Source organism: Athene cunicularia, assembly GCF_003259725.1.
Source record: "Athene cunicularia isolate RWA chromosome 19 unlocalized genomic scaffold, athCun1 chr19_part1, whole genome shotgun sequence".
NCBI classification, from domain to species: domain Eukaryota; kingdom Metazoa; phylum Chordata; class Aves; order Strigiformes; family Strigidae; genus Athene; species Athene cunicularia.
The window spans coordinates 8,441,005-8,452,633 of NW_020799124.1; the positions used below are offsets into that span (position 1 = coordinate 8,441,005).

The 11,629-nt window shown below is 53.4% G+C and overlaps 1 protein-coding gene across 2 annotated transcripts in view; it reads right to left on the reverse strand.

Annotated features, from left to right (window-relative positions):
• The window catches only part of ATP2A3 (ATPase sarcoplasmic/endoplasmic reticulum Ca2+ transporting 3), a 39,158-nt gene extending 31,355 nt beyond the window's left edge, over window positions 1-7,803 (reverse strand). For both annotated transcript variants that reach the window (XM_026861605.1, XM_026861604.1), the window contains exons 1-4: window positions 7,786-7,803; window positions 7,282-7,364; window positions 3,922-4,026; window positions 3,042-3,180 (exon numbers count right to left, since the gene is read on the reverse strand). In XM_026861605.1, coding sequence (XP_026717406.1) covers window positions 3,042-3,180; window positions 3,922-4,026; window positions 7,282-7,302 — 265 coding nt within the window. In that variant the 5' untranslated portion in view covers window positions 7,303-7,364; window positions 7,786-7,803. The remainder of the gene's footprint in view (window positions 1-3,041; window positions 3,181-3,921; window positions 4,027-7,281; window positions 7,365-7,785) is intronic.
• Between the last annotated feature and the right edge of the window lie 3,826 nt (window positions 7,804-11,629).

The following is an 11,629-nucleotide window of genomic DNA, read 5'->3' on the forward strand; positions in this document are numbered from 1 at the left end:
TTGCCAGGACAACCAGCAAAGGCAGGAGCTCTGCATGAGGAGGCCAGGTGAGCACAGGACCCCAGTGGGGTCCCACCCGCCCTGGCTGCACCTCTGCAGTGACATGCGCTTCTCCACCATGGCTGGGACCCCCTTCACCACCACTGGCAGCGAGCACCCACTTCCCTCCTGCCAGTGAGCGGGCAGAAGGGCAGGCACCTTTTCTCTTCTTTTTGGAGCAGAGCCACTGCAGAAGTGCAGGCATGTGGTCCTCAGGGCAGGAAGCATCAAACCCTCTGCCCTCCGGCCGAACCCCGGCACAGCCCTGCCTGTCACCCCGCATCGCCTGTTCAGCCACATCCCCATCTCTTCCCTGCAAAACCCCCACAGCACCCCTATCTTGTTTCTTCCCTGCAAAAACCCTCAAACACTCCAATTTTGGAGCAGTCCGAGCCTCTCAACACCACTCTTAACCCCATTTCAGGGCTCTGCGTGCTGACTGAAGCTGATGACATTGGAAGACCTTTTGTGGCCAAGACAAACAGCCATCCATGGGTCTCCTGGCATGGCACAGTGCTTGTGAGTGAAAGCAGCCCCATCCACTGACAGCCACTGATCACCACCCACCAAGGCTCATACGCTTCCTTAGAAAACCCATTTAAAGCTGCTTTTCCCGCTGGGTTTCCTCCTCCCAGCTCTTCCTCCTGCTCCCTTATCAGCTGGATGCAACTGCGCTCCGGCACTTCGGAAATATTGAGGCCGAGAGCGTCCTGGCTCACAGTGCCTTACATCACGTTACACAACATTGCCGGCTTGGCCGCTAACGAGCGTCTCAAATCCCAGACTTTAACGAGCGCTTCCTCCCAGGACTCGTAAACCCCCCCGAGTGCAGCGGGAGGGGGGGCTGGAACCGCTCCACCACCCAGCCATTTATTCCAGCTACAGATCCGAGCGCTGTGGGATGTGGCATGCAACATCTGCTGTCCCGACAGACATGCGTCCTCCCTGTTACACTCCTTTTTGGGGGGTCTGAGATGGGGGGTGCTGAGCACAGGGACCCATCGAACCCCCCAGAATGCTCACTTCGTGCGTAGACTTGGACGTTGCATCTGCTCAAGGGGGCTGGAGCACCATAAAGGGAGCAAAGAGCTCCTCTTCCTCCCTGGGAAAGGCGGGGGAGGGTTTGTAAACATTATCTAAACCTGAAGATGAAAAATCTGTTGCCATCACCTAGAGACAGTGTTGAGCCCTGGTGCCATGGAGGTAGCACCCACTCAAGGGCAGAGAGTGCGACGGCATCCCGGGAGACCTGCATGGCGCAGGACAGATGGACAGACATCTGTAGGTGCCGTGAGCCAGATACTGAACATGTGCTGAGAGCCCAAGCACTGCAAGTCTACCCCGTGCCAAAAGCCACGGGAAAGAAACGGGAGACAACATGGGGTGGCTGTGGCCACCAGCACTGCCCGAGTGAAGCAGGAAGGGGCAGGTGGTGCAGAACCTGACAGAGCTCCCTGGCAATGCCCTGCCCGTGCTTTTTGGGCAAGGCAGAGACCTGGCACTGCAGCTGAGTTTAAGTGCTGTGCAGCTGCCTGCGCGAGAACTCACCTCGATGGCCTTGTTACAAAAGGGCAAAAATCAGCCGGGTTTAAACAGCTTGCCAACTTGCAACATGCAACCATCATTCCCCTCTTGTCTTACTGCAGCAGGTTTTCTGCTCCCAGATGCCAAATTTATTGCATTTGCACCTGCAAACAGAAGGCAGTCCCTGCTGCCTGCGCTGTCCCTGCCGTCCCCAGGGATGCCCACTGCACATTCACAGCGATTGCTCCTGGCGCACTTTCCTGTCAGACAGCCTGACAGCATCCTTGCCACTTACTCTAACCTCCTAAACTCAACATTTGCTAATTAACTTGCAAACCCCTCCAGAGGAGAGCTCAGCTCTCTCTCCCTGTCATGATGCTCATTGTGCCACTAAAAAGTAATATTCAGTAGGCAGCGAGCACTTGATTTGGAGAAAGATGGCAGAATTTAATTAATTAATTTAATTAAAGGCCAGGTCAGCAGCTGGAGTGCATTGCTGGAGCTGGCTTGGAAGCACCGCCAGCTCGCCCAGCTGAGGATCTGGCCAGCACTCCTCTGCTTGATCCTCCCCACATTATTTTTATGTTCATCTTCCAGCTGAAGCCCAACTGGAAGACATAAATAACAGTGAGCTGGCTGGGCGCGGGAGGGATTGCAGCATGTTTCCACTAGCAGGGCCACAAGGAGGAAAGGAGAGGATTAGGTTTGTGGCTCTGGGGGTTTACAGCATCGTTTAACGAACAAACAAAATGGGATAATTGAAATTCATCCTCTTCAGCTCTGGTGGGGCAGGCAGGACAACCCCAGGCAGCCTTTGCTGAATGTGAAACCCCGACAGAAGGGCTGGAGGGGGACAACCCGACCGGGGAGGCAAAAGTACCCTGCAGTCGGTCCCCTTTCTGTTGCCCTCCCCAAATAACAAACCCCAGTTACCAAGGACATCTGCCCACGCAGGCAGGACCAGCGCCGCTGCCTGCAGCGCTGAACCCCTCCACGCTGGCGGCAGCGCTCGCCTGGCACCACTGGTGTGGTACCCAGAGCCCGGCGCCTTGTCTGGGGGATGCATGTGGGAGAGCCGCTTCCAGGGACAAGGAATCTTGGTGGAAAGTTAAAAGTTCTTCCAGTTCTTCCAGAAAACGGGGAAACCCTCCCAAAGCACAAAACCTGTGCCAGAAATACACACTTTATTTTTCTCTTTTCTGCTGTTCTCTACCACCCTACAGTCGGGGCGAAGTCTCGGCAAGCTGATGAGCCCCAGCTTTGCCCCAAATCATTTCACCTCTCTGGATTTGAAAAGAGAAACCAAGATCTCAAGCGTACAACACCGAGGTGACTCAGCAGCTGTGCCTCCAGAGGAGACGGGCCGGACACTGCAGCAGAGCCCTCCCACGAGGACCACGGGGTGCATGACAGCAAAGCTCCCCTGGCCAGCACCACCTCCCCACCCCACCCCGTGCCCCGGGGTGATGGCACCCTACCTGCCACCTCCACGATGTCCCCGGGGACGATGTCCCGGGCACGGATCCGCTGCACCCCACTGCGGTCGGCGCGAATCACCTTCCCCATCTCGGGCTCGTACTCCTTCAGGGCTTCGATGGCGCTCTCGGCGTTTCTCTCCTGCAAGCAGAGGAGAAGCAGAGCTGCTGGCAGTGGGGGTACTCATGCCAGCAGGCTCCTTCCCCACCCACTGCAAAGACAGGAGCCCCAAAGCCCAGCCCTGGCTTTGGTGTCCATTTGCACCATGGATGGGGCAAGTGCCGAGTCTTCTTCAGCTGCTCTGAAACGGTCCCACTGGCTTAAATCACAGCAGGTCCTGGACGCTGCATGGACCTTTGGGATTGATTTTCTCATTCTTGGTTTAGGAAGCAGCATATCCCACCCAGATGTATTTTTTCCCCACCCAGCAACCTCAACTCAGATCAAGCTGCAGATAAATAAATGGCCTTAAAGTGAATATATACAAGAAGAGGAGCTTTGCTGGCTGGGGCATTTGCTCGTCCCCCAGGAGGGATACAGCAAGGCAAGGGGCAGCAGCCACCATGACTTTCTGGTGGATAGGGAAAAAAGCTTCCCTTGGAAAATGCATTTGGTTGTGGCCAGGAGGTAAGCAGTGTTTGCCTGGATGGCAAGTAAGTTCAAGATCCTAAACTCCTAACTGCAACAGTCGCCAAAGTAAAACTGAAGGAACAAAGCAAGAGGCAGCCAACAACTGAGCATCTGCACTGGGGCACAGGGCAGCTCAGCCAACGCGAAAATTGAACTTCTGAGAAATGAGTTTCCAACTGCAAAAAACAATGAGACCTTCAGCTGAAGTGTCTCAGCCACGTGGGGCAGGCAGTGGCGGGGGCTGTGACTTACCTGCCACACACCCACCACGGCATTGGCGATCAGGATCATAATAATGACGATGGGCTCCACAAATGCTGTCGTGGTCTCCTCTCCTTCTTCAAACCAGGCCAGGATCTGGTAGGCAAGAGAAAAGAAGGACCACAACGTGGTTGAAACAACAGGTGCCAACATTTTAAGGATGGAAATGAGAGCCAACCAACATGGTGTTTGGTGGAGACAAGACAACCCAGAGTGGTGGCCAGCCCCACAAGGCTTGGTTAAAGCATGGACTTGCCGTACCTTAACTCAGGTGCCTCCACTCTTCTGCTGGGGATAACCTAATGCATCAAACGAGCAGGGCTGGAGCCAATGGCCATGCAAAACTTGGACAAGTATTTGCACCAGGAAAACACCTGGTTTTGTTTAGTGCACTCGTGTGGAGACCAGGGATGAGCAGATGAGCAGGGAGACCAGGCAGCACTGCTGGCTTCTCAAAGAGACGCTGCCAGCAGCAGCTGGGCAGCCACCACAGACACTGCCTGCAGCATGCTCTGCCTCTGAGAAGCCCCTCCTGGGCAGAAGTTAAGCAATGCGATACAAGTAATGGATGCAGCAAGAGCAGCTCTGCAGAGCGGGGACTGACCTTGTGGCTTCTGACCACCCTGAGTCCCCTCTCCATCCCACAAAGGCCTCAAGGGAAGCACACACACACACAAATATTTTTGCCCCATGTAACTGCGTGTCAACCTGTGCTGTGTCAACATAGCAAAACCTTGCTGCTCTGTGGCAGAGGCACCAGCACAGGGGTTCACGTCTGCTTTACTGATTAGCAGAGCCACCACAGCAGACTCAGCCATCAACCAGATTGCAACAGCTCTACAAATTCACCAACAAAGGGGTCACTGCGAGTTATTCTGGGAACGTATTGAACCTTGCAAGGGACCAGCCTCCTCCCTTATCTGCCTACGAGTCATATACGAAAGGAGGAGACAGGAGACTTGGCTTCGCTGTCCCCCCGCCAAACACCTTGAGTATAGTCCAAAATAAGTAATTCTCCAGTGGCTTGGTGGGAAATGTCTCCTCATACAGAGTTGCTCCCAAGGTAGATTGTGGGAAAAACTGAGCTCAGTACTTGGGCACCGCAAATAAGGCTCAAATCAGCAACTGGGGAGTAAGGTGCCGATGAAGATAAGCACTTCTAAGGCACCAAAGGGGTTCATATTGCAATTCCTCAGTGCCACCCATAAAAGCACCTTTCTAATCCTGTGGATGCTGAGTTTAGCTGATCCCGCATCACCTCTTGGCGTTATTAGGCACAGAGGAGCTCAGCAGCACTCGTGGGTGCCAGCTCACTGAGCCTGGTGATGCACCCGCTGCTGGCTGACTGCCCGCATGCCCCGGGGAGGAGAAGCTGCTTCGTGCTCGCAGGAGGTGCAGGGGGTAAATCAGGGCTCCTCCTGGGAAAGACACGTATGCGTCTGGATGCAGCATCTTCCCTGACGAAGGCGGGAGAAGAGCCCCACTGGAGATACACCACTGAGGAAGGAAACGTTTGAGGGTGAGCAATAACACCATCTGGGGAAGCAGAACCTGGACGGTACCACCCTGAAGGCACACACCGACAGCTCTGGTGGCAGGAGAAACCTGCGCCGGGCTTCATGCCCTGCTAAACACAAGGAGAACCCAATTCTAAGCAGAACTCTGACATTACCCGAACAAAACATCATGTTTTCCTGCTGCATGACGCACTGGGAGGTGTATTTTGTCAGCGAGCATTAGCCCTGCCCCACACATCGGCAAAAGTTTAAAGGAAAGCTCTACGCCCTGCACTGGGCCCAGCCATACCTGACACCTGCCCTGAGCACCACCGGCTTGAGCAGCCCCAGCCCCGGGTCTCTGAGCCCTCCCAGCCATGTGGCAGGACGGGAAGGCAGCAAACACCAGGCAGGAGGCACCTCCCACGCCGGCAGCCGAAACACTGCCAGTCCTGCTCAGCCAGAGGGAGGGAAAAAACGGTAAAAAAAAAATATTAAACAGATTGGATTTTTATTTTTAATTGAAAAATGAGCAGAAGGGCTCTGGGAGGGAGACTTCACTCTGAGGAGGGCAGACGCATGGGGTTTGGAAACGCTCCCAGCACTGTCTTTGCCTCCCTAGGCAGATGCACACACTTCAGGCAGGTGCCCATGCTGCTGCCTGCACCCCAACGGAGGTGAAGGTGGTATGTGGAGTTTCTGAGTCAGCCTCAGGCACCTGAAGTGCTGCCCTCACTTATCATCATCCACAACCCAGCGTTCTGGCCAGGAAATAGCAAGGCATGCGACGTCCTGGTAGCCTCTCTGGGCTTGGTAATGTCAAGAGGTGATGTGGGATCAGCTAAACTCAACAGCTTGGCCATAGACCAGGAACGTATCTGCACCGTGGACACACACATCTCCATGTGTCAGAGACAGCGTCCTCCATTCCAGCAGATCCCAACATGGATCTGGTCACGCTGCAACTTAACACTTTCAAAAATGTTCAAGGAAAACATAAGGAATGGGGTAATTTTCCCTTTCTGTTTTACCATCTATGCAAGTCGAGGCACAAGACATATTTTACTGGATGGAAGATGGGGTTGAAAAGCAATCAGGAAGAATTAAAATCAGGGACTTGCAAATAGGCAGTTTGGGTCCTAACTCAGCGAAGAGCTGAAGCACAGACACTGGCCATGGCTGCACGTATGGGGGCAGGAAAGCGGACAGCATCAAATCGATGGAGGGAAAACAGATTTAAGAGGGAAGTTAAAAGAGACGGTAACAAAAGCACCTTCTAACCTAAAAACACAGGAGGCTGTTGGTAAAATCTTGCAATGAGATAAAGACACATCCGAAGGACCCGAGTCTACAAACAATGACAAAAACCTATGGATTGCAGGAAAAAGCATCCCAGAGGTGAAAGCTTTGGGCAGCCCTCACCTGCCCTTGTCAGCCCCTTTGCAGCCCCGCTCTCGCTGGGGCTCTGCACTTGCTCTCTCAAAGCCCTAACCCTAACCCTACACAGTGCCTGGGGCAAACACCCATCCCACCCAGCATCCCACCAAAATGCGCCCAGGACTGAACGTTTCCATGGCCCTTTTCTGACTTTGTCTGGAACAGTCTTGGGGAAATAGAAAGAAGCCCACGTAGTTCTTCAATATCACTTTTGGACGGACCATAATTACTGACAAATCCTAGTGTCTCATCTTTTAAGTAGATACAATGATATTGTCACTATATCCTAGAAAACCATTGTGCTGCTGCTACACCTTCATCCAACAGGCACCTTCCGCAGGCTCCTTTGCTACTTGGCTGCCAGCTGGGTCCGTACATGCCCTGGAAGGTGCCCACCCCCCCAGCCCAGGGTACTTACGAATGACAGAAAAGCTGCCATCAACAAGATGCGGACGAGGAGATCTTCAAACTGCTCCAGCACCAACTCCCAGAGGGACTTCCCTGGTGAGAAAACACCAAGCCAAGCACAGTCAGTGCTCAAAAAAACCCCAGAAGACAGGTAATTTAGACCACTGAGGCCACAGAGACCAACAGGACCCCATCTGCAGCTTGCAGCAGAGCTGCTGCAGTGCCCATCGGCTGTGGGCACTAGTGAGGACAGCCAGCTCTGCAATGGGGGATTTTTCTCTCTAATATTAAACAACGTCGGCCTGACTTTACTATGTCTGTTTCTAACTACAGAAACCAAATCCTCTGTGTTTCTATTCACAGCTGGTAGCCTTGCCATCACAGGAAAGCTCTGCTGTCAGCTCAGCTTTCTCTGAGATTAAAACCAAGATTAGAAGACCCCAAAGACTCCCCCCTCCTCACCCCCAGCATCTTCCACCCATGTACCCACCCTCACCTCCAGCCCATGACTTACCTTCTTCTGCAGGGAGCTCTGTGGGTTTTCATTGACAGCCCAGTGAACGTAACAAAGTAAAAAATGATAAAAATAAAAAGATTAATGAGTGATTTTGGCCCAAAGCAGCAATCCCTTCCCTGGTGCCCCAGCAGTCTAATCAGTACCCCCAAATGCAACTCGTTCTGCACATATTCCCACATCAAGACAGCTTGTCCTCAAACTTCTCAGTCTGACACCAAGTCAGCACCAGACGTTTCCTGCTGCAAGCAGCTCTGGCAGCATTTATTCCTGCACTCAGCCTGCCTGAGAAATACTCCTCAGGAGCTGTTATCTCCGAATCCAGGACACAGAGGTCCAACCACCCCATAAAACACCCTGCCAGAAACCCAGTATGGACCTGCTGGGGACTGTAACTTCCAGACCACATTTCCTATTAATCCGTTGTAATTTGCAGCCTGCACTTCTCTAGGAAAGAAATCCAAAGCTGATGCTTAGCTGGTCCAAGCCATCCTTCTGAATCCACTCCCGTAGGTACAGAGCCTCCATCCACACTGGTCTCAGCCAAACCCAAGCCCAGTCATCTGCAGAACCTGGAAAAACCCCAAGGGCTTCCGAACACCCATCACGGTCTCCCTGAGACTCCCGCATCCACCATGGGTGACATCTTCATACACCGCATGCACTGGAGTGTCCCATGGCTACCGAGCACTGCACAAACCCCAGTACCCACCAAGGGCATCGCTCCTGCTTCCTCACCCGTGCAGTAATGGTTGTGCTGGCCCTGCTGTGGGCAAGGTTTGGCCAAGGACTGCAAGGTCCTGCACCCAGGGAGGGCTCAGGAGTGACCTCAGCTGGTTTTGGCTGCTGATGGGTGCTCATCTCCATTTGTACCCACTCTTGCTGCTTTCAGGGTGAATCCTTTGGCTGCCCACAGAGCAGCTCCGAGGGAAGCTCGCAGCTGGACCAGAACCTCTGACAACGGCCCAAGATGGGGAAATACAGACACTGCAGCTGTCTCACAGAAGAGGAAATCTAGGATTTGCTGAGCACAGCAGAGCTTGCTGGAGATGGAGAAACCCAAGTCATGAATCAGCAAAGCCTCGGGAGGGCTGTGCTGGTGGCTCAGTGCTTCAAGGGAAAGCACCGAGGTGACATGACACCAGGGCAGGGTACCCACTGCCTCCATCCTTTGATGCTCTGGGGTGGGAGGGGACCGGACAGAAAACCCCAACCCCAAACCTCACAACAGTGAAAAATTTAGGCAGAAACCTCCCGAAGAGCTGTCCCAAAGCTGCCACTGTCTGTCACCTACTTCTGCGCCCCATGGGGTGATAATAAAACAAGCTGTTCCTCCAACTCCTTGCATTTCTGGGAGGCAATAAGGGACTAGCTGAAGTTCCAGAGGAATCAGCCCAAGGCAGACACACGCGATGCCCTGTCACTGAACCAAACACGGGGTTGTCTCCGAGCACCCCTACAACACAGCCCTGAGCAAGAGCAGGAAGTGAAACCTGCTCGGCTGTTTTCCATCATCTATTTTCATTCAGAGAAACGAAAAAAATAACACAAAACCAAACCCACCTTCACTAAACAAACCAGTGAAAACAAGAAGCCTGAACGTGTTACGTGCTTACACTTCAAACTGCACCAGCTCCTCAGTGCTCACAGACACACTTACTACGAGTGGTTTTAAACCCACGTCCCTCCTAGATAAGGCTGCTCTGAGCCCCTGTCAGCGTGAGAAACAGACCAGTACGTAACACCTATAATTATTCTTATAGAAAAAAAAATCTTGGAGCTGCTTCAGCGCTTCAAATCTCTCTTCAGAGCATGTCAGAAGAAAAGTGACTCTTCTCCCTTTTGCAGCCTGCTTCTCCACCTCCAGCTTCCTCTCCCCAGCCCAGAGAACCACCAAAATTAAAAGTAGAAGAGATCTGCTGCTGCTATTTCCATCCAGACTCCATTTTAAGGGTGCAAACGTGCAAGGTGAGAGGGCTCTGAGGGAGGTGGCTGGGGCTCCCACAGGCCTCGGCTCTGCCGGGGTGCCCAGGGGTGACGCTTCACCCAGAACGTCGCGGTGCTCTTCGTGCTTCTCCCACGTGGTGTTTGCACGAAGAGCCGCAGCGACGCCATTTGCAGAGCAGTGACTTTGCACGAGCTCTTGATTAAACCATGAAAACGGGTTGCTGTGAACTTAGGAGGAAACATGTGCAGCAGGGCAGCCAGCTGAAATAGCACCGGTGGCAGAGTGACACTGTGCCATCGGTCACCGAGCCTCAAACATTAGCAATGCTGCTGCAGGTGCCTCCCAAAAACCCACAATTTTGAGTGCATTGACAACCGGCACCTCCCCTGCCATCAGTGACTCTTTCCGTCACGCTTCACGTGGCAGCTCAGCACACGTTTTGCACCAAATGCTGAGAGAAAAGGGGCAGAAAGTCACAATAAACTCACAGTTTTGGGTCTGAATTGATCAAAACCCACCAGAAAACAGGAACATTTGGTGTTGAAGCCTCTCCTTCTTCCCTTCCAAAGTCTCACTAGAAATAAGAGGGCTTGCTACTGGCCAAAACCCGAGTTTTATGTGAGTCAGCCCTGTGGCACCTGGCAGGGCAGCAGAGCTGGTGCCGAGCTGCAGTGCTGCCATATCCCACCCAGCCGGGAAACCCGCCGCAGGCAGGGAACCAGCAAAATCCCAAATCTGCAATTCCCTTGGGACAACACACCGAGCGCAGACAGGGCGAAATGGAAACTCCTGGCTGGCACCCGAATAGCTCCTTTTTTCAGGTGGTGGCTCAGAGCTCAGCACAGAGATCCTGCTCTGTGCCCAAGCTCCCCGACACAGTCAGAAGACAAAGGCAGTAACACCACCAAGGGTAGAAAGCGATAACGGTTTCTCAGAGTATCCCAAACCAGAGCCACCCACTCACACCATAAATTTTCAGCTTCTTGACTGAGCAGTCCCAGCGAGAGACCTGCAGCTTGTGGACACATATCTGCGGTTTCTCTGCTCCTGCTCTTCTGCACCGTGGCTTTGGAGGGCAGAGCCAAGAAAGTAGAGATACCACAACGGGGTGATGGGTGTCTGGCTGTCACAGGACCATTCCTACCTGCAGAAGTGTGACCTAGCCTCTGGGTTATCAAGCAGAGAGGTGCAGGCAGCCCTGGCTCCACTGGCTTTGCCTTGCAGGGACACAAAACACAGTCAGCTCCTGGGACTGATGAGGATTTGCAACTTGCTCTGAGCTTGTCACATCACAACATCTTTCCTCGCTGTGCCATCATGTCACACAGTGACCGTGGCCCAGTCTGGGCTGACAAAATATTGATAAGAGATGCTCTAAGGGCATGCAACAAGCCCAGCCACCCTGGGCAGACATGGGGCTGGTGTCAGGCTATTTTAGCTGGAGGTTAATCTCCAGCTCCTGCCAACTCAAACAGGGCTGGCAGCCCACAGGCTGGCGCCTGCAACATGGCAGGGCACGGTAATCAGGTGATGAAAAGGTAAATAAACACGGGTGCCACCCACGAGCGAGGCTGTGCGGGTGCAGGCTGCTGCCCCGGGGCTCTGCGACAGCGTTCATGTCCCCGGGGAGACCCTGTCCCACTTTCCGGGCCAAAGCAAACAAATAAAATGTGACAGGGTGGCGTTGGGGTTGCTTTAAAGAAATGTTTGAGTTTCTCCTGCTGTAACAGGATCAAAAATCCCCAGAGCAGCACAGCCCTACAGCAGCTGGTGTTTCTCCACTGTGCGCTGAGGTATCGCATCCCACTCTGCTTTTGGAGAAACTGAGGCACGAGGCGACACTCTCAGGCCAGCACATGGCAAAGCAAACCCTGGTGCATGCTCAGACCTGACGTG